A 13439-nucleotide genomic window follows, 5' to 3' on the forward strand; every position below is an offset into this window, starting at 1 on the left:
GAAGTCCAAAACACCCGGAGGGCCAAAGTTTGACCATGCCTGATCTACACTGACCATATACTATAATGCAGTCTCCATTTGAATACCAAGGTCAAAAGAAGAGTATACCTGTGACAATATGGTGGGCAGGTTGGTACAAGGGTGAAGACATGACTACTATATTATCTAAGGTTTTCCTCTTCTATACAACCTCTATCTTTGAAAAGTTGTATAGAAGAGGAAATGTCTGCAGGTATTGCTCATTCATCATACAACGAAACAAGATTCTACACAAGCTTCAAAAGTACTGTATATACTCGAGTATAAGCCTAGTTTTTCAACCCTTTTTTAGGACTGAAAAAAATCTCCTCGGTTTATACTCGGGTGAGGGTCCTGGTGGGCTTATGTTCAGTACAAAGAAAGGATTCTCTGAAATGCACAGACAAGAGGCCACTATAGAAATGTAAACCAATAATATGAACTATAAAACAACAATTAAACCAAAATATAATCCATGTGTTACCAACACACATACATTCATAGAAAGTATATAGAAAACTCTATATTCAGAGTTTATGGGTCCAATGTCCACCAGAGTTCATGTTCCACATAAGTCACTAATTGTGAGTCCAAATTTAAATGTCCAAGTAAGTAAATCTTTTTATGAAATCCAATGGGCTTATATTCAGGTCAGCTTATACTCAAGTATATATTTATTATTTTTCTCTATTATTATTGGCATTGTTACATTTATTATTTCACTCTATTAATTATTATTATTACATTTATTATTTTACTCTATTATTGTCGTTACTTTTACATTTATTTTACTCTATTATTATTATTAATAATAATAATACATTTATTATTTTACTCTATTATTGTCGTTACTTTTACATTTATTTTACTCTATTATTATTATTAATAATACATTTATTATTTTACTGCATTTATTATTATTATTACATTTATTATTTCACTCTATTATTATTAAAAGGATAGTAAAGGTAAAGGTAAAGGTTTTCCCCTGACCTTAAGTCCAGTCGTGACCGACTCTGGGGGTTGGTGCTCATCTCCATTTCTAAGCCAAAGAGCCGGCGTTGTCCATAGACACCTCCAAGGTCATGTGGTTGGCATTACTGAATGGAGCGCCATTACCCTCCCACTGGAGCGGTACCTATTGATCTACTGACATTTGCATGTTTTCGAACTGCTAGGTTAGCAGGAGCTGGGGCTAACAGCGGGTGCTCATTCCACTCCCGGGATTTTAACCTGGGACCTTTTGGTCTGCAAGTTCAGCAGCTCAGCAGTTTAACACACTGAGCCACCACTGTTCTTACCTGAGAGGGATTTGAACCTGGCACCTTTTGGTCCGCAAGTTCAGCAGCTCAGCACTTTAACACACTGTGCCACCAGGGACCCCTTATTAAAAGGTTACATAAGCATATTTACATTGAAGAAGATGAAAATAATGATTTAATCAGAGTTGAACAGTCATATCTTAAATTACAGTTTGATGTAAAGATTCAAAAACATTTAAACTACTGATGCCTCAATTAATGTAATTTTATTGGTATCTCGGCTTATACTGGAGTCAATGTTTTCCCAGTTTCTTTGTGCTAAAATTAGGTGCCTCGGCTTATATTCGGGTTGGTTTATACTCGAGTATATACGGTATATCGATCTCCAGTTGTCAGTTTGGGAACCCTACCATTATCTACACAACATACTGAAAGGAGGATGCCACCTAGTTGAAGGAGTAGCTGGGAACAGAGGGTTTATCCAGACCCAAGTAGGAAAATGTGAGGTTATTGCTAAGGTGAAAAGGGTGGAGGTACATCTGTAAGCTGGGTGACTGAGAGCAAAGAAGCAGTCATGGAGCAGCTGATGTGTTTCCCCTGGAGAGAATTAGGAAATGTTCTAACCACCGCATTCCCCCTGGGCCTCCCTCTGCTGCGTTCAATGCACAAGCCAAGATCCTGTCCAATTAAGTGAATCCTTGCTCCTCCACTGCGCTTGCTGCAAATGGCCTTTCTGGCCCGGGGCAAGAGGAGCGGTTGGAGAGCATGGCAGGAACTGGCTGAGAGCCCCGGGGGCCCTCCAGCGCGGAGCCTTCTCCCCCGCCTCCGCCTTGTTGCCTGTCTTGGAGGATTTGCTGGGTGACTGGGCACCAAAGAGCAGGAGACACAAGAGTTGTGTGGGTGGGTGTGCATGAATTCACCCACGCGGGCGTGTGGGCAAGGGGAGGGTGCCTTTGCCACGAGATCGCCTTCAGGCGGTTTCCAGTTCCACTCTCCTGGGCTTTCGTTCTTCAAATGTACAACTTGCCTACTTCGGAAGTTACCCTTCCATAGTATCTTTACCATCCCCAAGGAGCGATGAACCTTGTCCCTCAGCTCTGCTATGCTTAAAAGTACAAAAACACACTGAGATGAGCATCTACATCAGGAGCAGGTGAACAGGTGTTTTGGATGTCCACTCCCACAATTCCTAACAGCGTATATAATGTAGATCAGTGGTTCTCAACCTGTGGGTCCCCAGGTGTTTTGGCCTACAACTCCCAGAAACCCCAACCAATTTACCAGTTGTTAGGAATTGTGGGAGTTGAAATCCAAAACACCTGGACGGCCTAAGTTTGCCCATGCCTGATATAGATACACCCTTGTGTTTTCCTTTAGTAGTCATTTCTTCAGCTCAGGGTACATCTACAACAGTAGTTCTCAACCTGGTGTCATAGAATCATAGAATAGTAGAGTTGGAAGACACTTCATGGGCCATCCAGTCCAACCCCCTGCCAAGAAGCAGGAAATTGCATTCAAAGCACGCCCAACAGATGGCCATCCAGCTGTGTCCCCAGATGTTTTGGCCTACAACTCCCAGAAATCCCAGCCAGTTTATCAGCTGTTAGAATTTCTGAGAGTTGAAGGCCAAAACATCTGGGGACCCACAGGTTGAGAACCACTGATCTACAATGTAGAATTTATGCAGCTTGACATTACTTTAAGAGCCGTGGCTCAATGCTATGAAATCTTGGTTGCTGTAGTCCTCTTTGTTAGAGAAGACTAAAGAACTCGTATCACCACATCTTCCTTTTTCCATAGCAGATTCCATATCTCATATTGATTCATGGCAGCTAAAGTTGTGTCAATCTGAATGAGATGCATCTTTAGTAAAGTCTGAAAATAGTCTCAGGACACTTTCTTCCTCTGCCCTTCTACCCTCACTCCCTCAAAAAATACCTCATTTATTGCTGAAATTATTTTAAAACCTGGTTTACCAATCCCGCCTCCCATTCATTGCTAGGGAACCCAGAAATCCTGGCTTTCGGCCTTTGCTGGGGATGCGCATGACTTTCTCCCATGTGGGATTCCCTGCCAGCAAGCCTGTTGTCCTTGCCAGTTCATAGAGGGACCCATCTGCTGCTTTAAGCCCAAGTGTATCTTGGGTATTTTCGTTGCTCTTTCTGTACAGAAAAAATTAGGCAAAGAATTTAGGCACCCCATTACTCATTAGAAGAATATGTAAAAATGCAAAGGTAGGTATGTGATAACAAAATTCTAACACAAATGATGTACTTATTAAGAAAACCAGGAAGCATAAAGGTAAGGGTAAAGGTTTCCCCCTGACATTAAGTCTAGTTGTGTCCGACTCTGGGGGTTGGGGCTCATCTCCATTTCTAAGCCAAAGAGCTGGCGTTGTCCACAGACGCCTTCTAGGTCATGTGGCCGGCATGACTGCATGGAGCACCGTTACTTTCCTGCCGGAGTGAACCTATTGATCCACTCACATTTGCATGTTTTCGAACTGCTAGGTTGGCAGAAGCTAGGGCTAACAGTGGGAGCTCACCATGGGAGGGATTTGAACTGCCGACCTTTCGGTCAACAAGTTCAGCAGCTCAACACTTTAACCTGCTGCACCATTGGGGGGCTCTCCAGGAACTTCCCAAATAATGTGAGTTTTTTAATTCCACAGGTGAAGAAGGCACAAAAACCATGCTGGGAATGAGAAGGGGTGTTGTTGCATTCTTCTTGTCTTTTTTCTGATTCTGTTTTGTGTGTGGATGAGAACAGGGGATTGAAATTTCTGTCTGCTTAAATATTCTCTCTATATCAAACTAAACAAGATATAGATTTTGGAACCCTGGAATCCAGTATCAGCTCTGATACATGGCATAATTTCTGTACCGTTGTCACCTGATGAAGAAACCAGTGAGTTTTGGTAATTTTTGTGGGCATGCCTTCTGATTCGCCTCGGAAAGGTATCACCGATGTATATTTTGGATCTTAGAAGAGGAAGCAATGCCAAGCACTCTTTAGACATGTCCTGCTCCTCTCAGAAAGAAGAGGGATTAGGAGGACGACCTAAATTTTGGCAAACACTCTTCCCTCCTGATTCAACCCCTTTCCCCACAAACCACTAGTGGATCAATTCTAAGTGTAAATCAAAGTAAAAGGTTCCAGTGCTCTTAAATCACCTAAATCCCAGTATGGCTGCCAACCTTACCTCCGTCTCCTCTCCACCTCCCCAACCCCCCGATCCTCCTCCTCCAAAGAAGAAAATAATAATTCTTAATCAAAAGTGACTCAAATTGCCAAAACGAGCCCTTCGATGTTAGCATGAGTCATGCTGGAAGGACAAACTTAATCCACAGCCAAGATGGGCTACCCTAGGTAGCCTTGTCCTAAATAAAAGCTAAGTCAGGGATTTTTAGCAACAAATTGCAAGGAAGATTTTTGCATCTCATCTTAGAATCAGAAGTTGAAAACATAAAGGAGGAAACTGGAATGAAGGCAGAAATGAAAAATCAGTGGCGTCCGACCTCTGTGTTCTCACAGAATCTTGGCAGCATCCCTTGGTCTAATACCAACCTCTCTGTCCATGTGCTGCAAAGCACACTGAGGGTGCATCTACACTGTAGAATTGATGCAGTGTGACATCACTTTAACTGCCATGGTGCAATGCTATGGAATCCTAGGATGTGTCGTTGGTGACAGTATTGCCACGATCTTAACTCCCTCCTGCAATCTGCTTTGCTGGGTATCAGCTTCATGGGTAGGAAGTCCATTCTGATGGGGATCATGTATGAAGAACCTTTTTTAAGGTCACTAGGGGTGCAGCAACACTATAGAATTAAAGTGGTATCAAACTACAGTAGAAACGCACTCTAAGTAAATGATACAGAGTCTTAGCCTCTTCCCTATTCTTTCAGTAGCTTCTGGGTGAGGAAAGATTTGATCATTGCTGTTCTACGTTCCAGCAGAGGATTCCCCAGCTGTGTTATGTTATGATCTCATTACCTTCCATATCTTACCATTGGAAGATACAACACAGTACTATGTACTCAGCAAAAAGTAGAGTTGTAGTGTTTAGGGCCTGTGGTGTAGCCAAATCATTCCTCTTAAAATAACTAACTCCTGCCAAGAGCCATTAAATAAATTCACTGGGAATTTCCTTGTCCTAAATCAAAACTTAGTCCTACGCCTACACTTGCTTTTTTCCTGTCAGGGGATAAATTAGAAACCTGGAAACAATTCAACATAGAAATTGGGAAAATTACTTGTTTGAACTATAGTTTCCATGATGGCCAGGGGATTCTGAAAGTCTTCATTCAAATAATGACTGCTACAATTTTCCCAAACTTTGAAATGCAGCTGTGCAATGAGTATATGTGAAATAACAGTTTCATTGGAACAGATTTGCATGCCGTGTTTTGTGGCAACACGGAAGATGGGCAGATCTGACCTATGGGACACAATCCACCAGAAAGACTAACATTTAGAAATCCAAATATTTTCACTCCTGTTGAATGGGCTTTGCTTTCCTGCAGTCAAGCTATGCTCCAAAATAACAGTGGTAGGATCCAGTTGGAAACTTTGGCAGCTGGATTTTGAGACAATGGAAAAAGTACAGGCAGGACCAAAGTTACGAACAAGAGAGGTTATGTAGGATTGTTCTTAAGTTGAATTTGTATGCAAATTAGAACAGGTACATTTTTTAACCTCAGCCAAATGAAAAACGGTAGTCTCAAAATTCCCTGATATATCTCATGAGCAGCCATACCGAGTGAAGAAAGAAGGATGCACCCGTCATATTATTTATGGATAGTCATAAATAAATCTGGACTAAACAAATCAAAATTCTGCTTAAAAAGTGGATCTTTCTTATCTATATTGCTTAATTTATACTTATTCCTCTTTAAAATAAAAAAGGGGGGGAGCAGGGGCAAGGTAACCAAAAAACCATCCCTGTGTCACTGGAAATACTACATAGCTATCACTCTGGCTTATCTAAAACATTATGCTAAAACTTGCCTTTAAAAATATAGAAACCAGAGTCTTGGGATTTTGAATTATGCAGCCCCATCTATAGCACTTAAGCAGGACACTCATGAAAGGATGGAGATAAAACACGCAAAGTATAATGTGAGTTGCCTCCCCTTGATTATTGCATACTTGATTGCTTGCGTACTAATGTGGGAAGAGATGCAACTGAGAGGAAAACATACTGCAAAACAGTCCAGTCTCTTCAAAGGTATCTTTCCTCATCCTCTCCTAGCCTTCTTTTACTAAATCCATCAGATTTAAAATCTGTGGCAAAGATTAGAGTGTGGTGAGGACAGTAGGAAAGAAGAAAAAGCTTCTGATACAAAAACAAAAACCACATGAGGGGAAATGAAACTATGAGAAAAATATACTCCATGTTTTTAAGAACATATCATTTGGAATTATGAGAATGTCTGTCACCTTGCTTCCTATTTATGTTCGTCATCACCAGAAGCAACAGGGATTAAGTATTATTGTATGAACTGAATTCAGACTAGAACAGTTTTTGCATTTTCTGGACATGTCTAACTCCAGTTCTCATCATACCTAGGCAGCATAGCTTTGCTGGCTGGGGATGGCAGGATTAGAATATTGGCTTTCCAACTGCAGGGTTTGATTATTAGTGAATTTGCTTGATATGCAGTGCCTGTGTTGACTCAAAAGGAGAGGCAAATAATAAAATTTAAAATATTTTAATAATAATAATAATAATAATAATAATAATAATAATAATAATGTCCTCTCTAGGTCTTCCAGGACAATTATATACTCAACTTCCAGCTATGTAATAGACAACCATATCTTGATGCAGGATCTCAGGAAGTTCCTGAGTCAGGTAGTCTATATTCACAACTTGAACAAGTTATACGTTTTGGACTATAACATCCAGAATCCCCAAGGTAACCTGTCCCAAACGCTGTCAGCATTCTTATTCATTTTTTTCTGCCCACAGAGAGACCCCTTACCTGCCCTGTTGATCTCAATGATCTCCTCTTGAGCAAGGGGGCACGAGTCGCCCTGGTTGCTACGATGCGGAGACTGCATGTCCGGCTTGCAGTAATTGGGCGACCCAGGCTGAGGGGCTCGTGGGATGTGCTTGTTCTTTTTCTTTGGTAGTTTCTGCTTGGCCATAGCCAAGGAATAATACATGCCAAAGTTGTTGACGATGACTGGCACAGGCATGGCAATGGTCAACACACCAGCCAAGGCGCACAAGGCTCCCACCAACATGCCTGACCAAGTCTCGGGATACATGTCACCATAGCCCAAAGTCGTCATAGTCACTACTGCCCACCAGAACCCAATGGGGATGTTCTTGAAGACCGTATGCTTGCTGCCGGTGATGTCGTCTGGATCAGCCCCAATCCTCTCAGCATAGTAGATCATGGTGGCAAAGATCAAGACCCCCAGGGCCAAGAAAATGATGAGGAGCAAGAACTCATTGGTACTGGCCCTCAAAGTGTGGCCAAGGACTCTCAGCCCTACAAAATGCCTGGTGAGCTTGAAGATCCTTAGGATCCGGACAAACCTGACCACCCTCAAGAAGCCCAACACATCCTTGGCTGCTTTGGATGAGAGGCCGCTGAGGCCAACCTCTAGGTAGAAGGGCAGGATGGCCACAAAGTCGATGATGTTGAGGGTGCTCTTGATGAATTCCATCTTGTCTGGGCAAAAGAGGACGCGCATGAGGAACTCAAAGGTGAACCAGATTACGCACATCCCTTCCACGTAGGTGAGGAACGGTTCCGTCTCCACCTCGAGGTCCACCTTGGTGTTGGTGACATTGCCCGTTTGCAAGATTTCTGTTTTGTTTACGATGTGGTTGAAAGCCTCGTGGGTCTCCAGGCAGAAGGTAGTGATGGAGATGAGGATGAAGAAGAGGGAGGCAAAGGCCACATACTAGAGAGAGGTAGAAGGAGGAACATTTGTAGGGGAGGAAGTAGTGAGAGAGGAACAGTAGGGATAAAAGGGAAGAAGATGTAAGAGGGAAAAATGAAAAGAAAATCATTAGTACTCATTCATCCTCTAATATTCCAGAAAGAGAACAACTTTCTTGGCAGTAGCCTTCCTCAATCTGGTGCTCTTAACACATCATACCCTCCACCATCTCTCAGATGAGAACCAGGCTTTGTGTAGCCATGACATCTCAGAGTATGGTCAAGACAGCAAACTTTGTTAATTAAAAACACACAAGTTAGGAAAGTCTGCAGAAGTGTGCTAACAGAGTGAAAACTACTTTTACACTTTGAAGTTGGTTTGCAACCACTAAAGTAAGCTGCAGAAGAAAGGGGAGAGTGGAATAAGGAAAAACCAACAGAATAAAAGGGACAACAGAGGGTTAATCAGAAGAGTGAAATGGTATGAAGTACACTGGGTAACTCCTAGTATCCCCAATTGCCACTCTGTCTAGGGATGATGGGATTTGTCCTCCAATGAGTCTAGAGGGCATCAAACTTGGGAAAATCCATTGTAGAACATCAAATCCCCCTATGAGAAGAATAATAAATTATGCTGCTATTTCTCTTTCTCCTTTCTTCCTTATGACTTATCTCAATAGGTATAAAGTATTTGGACAAAGCTATATCTCAAGGTGGTAAAGTGGGTCGTGCCCTACAAATATTTGAATCCATTAATAAGTTCCCATGAATTAAAAAATAAATTCCAACCAGGACCTCACTCAGACATGGAAATCCACTGGTGACTTTAAAGAAGCCACATTCCCTCCAGAAGTAAACCGCATGATATAATCACCTTACGTTTGCCGTAAGTTGGAAAAAACACAAGAAAAACAGCCTAGCTACTGATATGCTAGTTTCCTTCTTGTGTGCAGTTTTGTTTTAAAATAAGCAACTGGGACATTCCAGAAAGGTGCCCTTACACCCATAGTTCCATCCATCATATCATTTTTTTCCTGTATATATGTGGCTGGAAAATAAATGGTCAAAGATCTGAAGTAGTCCAGCAAAGTTTTGGGACTTTTCTGAGTACAATATCTGAAAGTGTATGATAATACTGTGAATTAACATCCCACCACGCAGACCACTGCACCATCTAGCCCAGTGGTTCCCAACCTTTTTTTGACCACGGCCCACTTTGACCAGGGTCCGCTTGACCAGGGACTACTTTGACCAGGGACTACTTTCCAACATTAGTACCAAAAGGGTTACGAATCAGTTTTTGGTCAACTTTAGATCCAGTTTGGTTATTTGGGGTGCTGATTCAGAAAAGTGCATTGGATAGACCATATCAGCTCTAGTTTCTGATACAGAACATATGCCATCCAATAGCCACCATCTGCTCGCCCACAGAAAACCATATTTAATAATCTAGAGCTAATGTGGTCTATCAAATGCAATGGTCAGCTCTGTTGAAAGGAGCGGAAATAAAATTAATAAAGCAAAAAAATTAATAAAAAGGAAGGAGGTTTGTGGACTGGATTTTCATTCTCACTGCCCACTGCTGGGCCATGGCCCACAGGTTGAGAACCACTGATCTAGCCTAATTATGAAGAGACTTTGGATTTGAGTGACCTAAGGTCCATTATCATGACAGGATGATATTGCTATTATTCCACTTTAATTGTCATGGCTGCATCCTATGGAATCCTGGGATTTGCAGTGTGGCAGGGTTAAGAAATCCAAAATCTGCCAATCCTAGTATTCCATTGGATGGAACCATGGTAATTGAAGTGGAATAGTAGCGCAATAATTCTGTATTGTGAATGGGGCAAAATGCTGGGTCAGCTGATGACTAAGGCCAGAAATAACGTGATGGCTTGAGGCGAAGTCGGGACCTACAATCCCACAACCTCACAGTCAGTGCAGCCAGCAGTTATGGAGGATTCTGGGAGCTGTTATTAAAAAGAGAGAAATGCTTCCAAGGTTTCAAGCCGAAGCTTAAGAATCATGTGGATGCGTGCATCAAAACACTTTCTTGTTAAACCATTTCTACACTTCAGCACATTTTTAAAATCCATGAAAAAAAGCAATGACGCAAATTGTCATGTGCTGCCTGCACCCATGCATACCACAAGGGATTCAGTATTCATCTACTTTCCCACTCTGTGCACACACACACACACACACACACACACACAAATAGATTGAGCAGCAAGAGATTTGATATACACATATATTGCCACAAAATGCTTTGACATTGTACGGAAAATCCCTCAATTGACTGCAAGGATAAGATTCTTACATATGTGAATGCATGTACAGTCCCTCAGATGTTAAGCCACATATCCAAAGTGTAAAAAAAAATGCCATGCACACTAACACACCTGCATGTACTCTTGGAATACTGCCTTCTCCCACATGTTGTGTTGATGCACACAAGAAAGCACTGCCAGGCTCATATGTACACAGAATTACCTCCAGTTGTGTAAGCATCCCTTTACATGTAAATACACACATACACACAGAGAAAACTGAGCCTCTGAATTTCTGAATTTGCCTAAATACACATATATGTATACCTGTACTCACATGTACTCATTGTTATATCAGCATTTATATACTCACAACAAGCTGTGGACTTTTCAACCTACTTCTCCTACTAATCCATAATTTCAGAAGTTTTCTGGATACATATTGCTTGTATGAGCTTGCAGTCGAAATCACATGGATGTGCATTCCCATGACCACACTCCAATCTCAACTTGGTACAACATTGTATCACTCTAATTGTGTGTGTATGCATGTGTGTGCATGTGGAGGGGATGCATGCACACTTCTAGCATGAGCATGAACATCTAGATAGGGCACAAACTAAGCATTTCATGGACTTATATTTATAGATTTTAATAAGATTTCAGCTGGCTTAATTGCAGACTGGACTACAACCAAAGTCCTACATAAGGCTCGCACTTGCATGCAAACACATATATTCTGCTACGCAGAAATAAGCACATTCAAAGGTGTATTGTTTGTTGGTACACATAATTTTTTCCAAATGCAACATTTATATATGCTCACACACACACACACACACACACACACACACATAAACACTGACTCATGTTTTGTTCTGGTGCACACAGCAAAGCACTGTTCTATATTTGTATATCCTAATGCACTTAAGTCTGGCATTTCATACAACTTTTCCAGGCCACAAGAGATTTTACATCTATGTAGACACACGCTTGCACACAGAAAGGTGCATAACCCTGTTCATGCCTGTGGGCACACCGAGTATGCATGTCCTGTCACAGAGATAATACCGCTCTATGCAGAGACAATACAGCTCTGTATGCACACACTGCCTTGCTCTCACGAAACCGTAGACAACCGAACAACCAAGAACATAGCCCCATTGCCAGGCACACAAACGCACACGTACACCCACTGCATCCCCAGCTCTTTCCACAAGGCAACCTCACTGCTTTCTTTGCTACTCGCTGGATCTCTGCACTGCACAGAATTCCCATCCCGTCAGCACTTTCTGCACAGAAACCATAGAATCTCTTTTGAAGCGCAGTGCGGTGCCCAGGAAATGGGGGGGGGGGGGGGGGAGAGAGAATTGGAGGAGGAGGAGATCTTAAGAAGTGCAGAGAGCACAGAACTAAGAGAGAACAAACAATTGGGTATACACATGACTAGAAAACACTGAGATACATGGAACTGTTTTTCCCATCCTGGTTCAAGGGTTTTTTTTTCAGGTGATGTGGGGCGCAGGTGAGAAGGAGGTATTGTGAGGTCCCAAAGGAAAGAGCTGCCTGGAAACCTTGTAGCTTTGTGGCCCACTTCCAGCATCTCAGTTGTGCCCCACATCATAGGTCTAAAATAATGGTGATTTCCTTTGCCCTGCCACCCATTTTACATTCATTCCTTTCCCTTTCCCTCGCCCCCACTTTCCTTATTAATGAGGAAGAGGCTATATGAGTCCTTCTCATCGCAGCTCTGGGAGTCCCAAATCATTTTGGTAAAAATAATGAATTTTTACTCCTGGGAAGGATGGTGCTGAGAAAAGGGAGATGTAGGCATAATTCATGGGAGATAGAAATTATATTATTTATATATTTGTTTCTGCAATTATTATGGTAGTTTGGGGGCAGGGAGTGAAATTATGCAAGGTCACATAGAGACTGAAAGGAGAAGCCAGAAAAAGCAGAACCAGCCAATTGCTTCTCAATCGCTTTCTGAGCCTCTCTTTTTCCCAAAGTCCGCAAGGCCCTACATGTTTAAGTCTTCCTTCAGATTACTAGGGTCTTGCTAGAAAATACTTGGAGTCTTGTTGCCCCCATTGCTTGGCAAACCACACCACCCTCCCATCTAGTCAAAGAATTTAGCGACCCATCTTTTGGTCTGTACAAGAATAGCCCTCTCTCTCTTTGCTTTAAATGTGCGAGGGAGCATATTATAGTAACAGATGGGGAATCCAGCAGGGGTGAGAAGAAGGAAAGGAAAAGATAGGTAGGTGTATGTGTGTGTACTTGTGTTTATCTGATGGTGGGCACAAGGTCAATAAAAGAAGGGGGGGGAAGAGAACATGTTATTCTAATCTCTGGAAGAGTCAAGACTTGGCCGCCACGGATTCCCTGAGATGACCTTGTTCTTTCCCTTCGCTGTTCAAATCTTTCGTTCTACAAATTGGAAACTGACAGGGTAGGAGGTGATGTGGAGAGAGAGAGAAAGAAAGAGAGCAAGTGAAGGAGCACAAGGGAATTCTACGTTCAGATCCAGCAAATTTGATGATGGTCATTATGCAAGGTGCATTAGCCACCCACCTCTCCTCACACAGTAGTTGTATTCCATCCCTCACCAACTACTCATGAATGTGGAACTTAGAAGGAGGACAGAACTTATTTTGGGGGCACTTCTTAATTGCTGAGGAAGTGAACTAATGGACTAGAGCAGCCGTTCCCAACCATTGGTCCTCCGAGTGTTTGGGATGTCAACTCCCAGAAACCCTGACCGACTTGCCATCTGTCAGGAATTCTTGGAGCTGAAGTCCAAAACACCTGGAGGACCTAAGGTTTGGAACCATTGGATGAAAGGAATGACTCTTGGGGATGGGTAGATGAAGCAAAAAAAGATATCTTAAGCACATGACTGGGAATTCTTGGAGTGAAGTAGGGGTGAGCAGATTTGGGTTTTTACAGGATTTATTTTGGATTTGGTCCTCAGGATCCACTAA

The 13439-nt window shown here is 42.3% G+C and overlaps 1 protein-coding gene across 24 annotated transcripts in view; it reads right to left on the reverse strand.

The window, feature by feature from the left end:
* Positions 1-13439, reverse strand: part of LOC100563423 (potassium voltage-gated channel subfamily C member 1) — an 86522-nt gene that overhangs the window by 49779 nt on the left and 23304 nt on the right. For all 24 annotated transcript variants that reach the window (XR_009999649.1, XR_009999648.1, XR_009999646.1 and 21 more), the window contains exon 3: positions 7268-8201. Coding sequence is in view for 10 of the 24 variants with exons in the window: in XM_062957262.1 (XP_062813332.1) it covers positions 7268-8201 (934 nt within the window). In the remaining 14 variants the exon portion in view is untranslated. The remainder of the gene's footprint in view (positions 1-7267; positions 8202-13439) is intronic.

Source organism: Anolis carolinensis, chromosome 6 (genome assembly GCF_035594765.1).
Source record: "Anolis carolinensis isolate JA03-04 chromosome 6, rAnoCar3.1.pri, whole genome shotgun sequence".
Taxonomy (NCBI): Eukaryota; Metazoa; Chordata; class Lepidosauria; order Squamata; family Dactyloidae; genus Anolis; species Anolis carolinensis.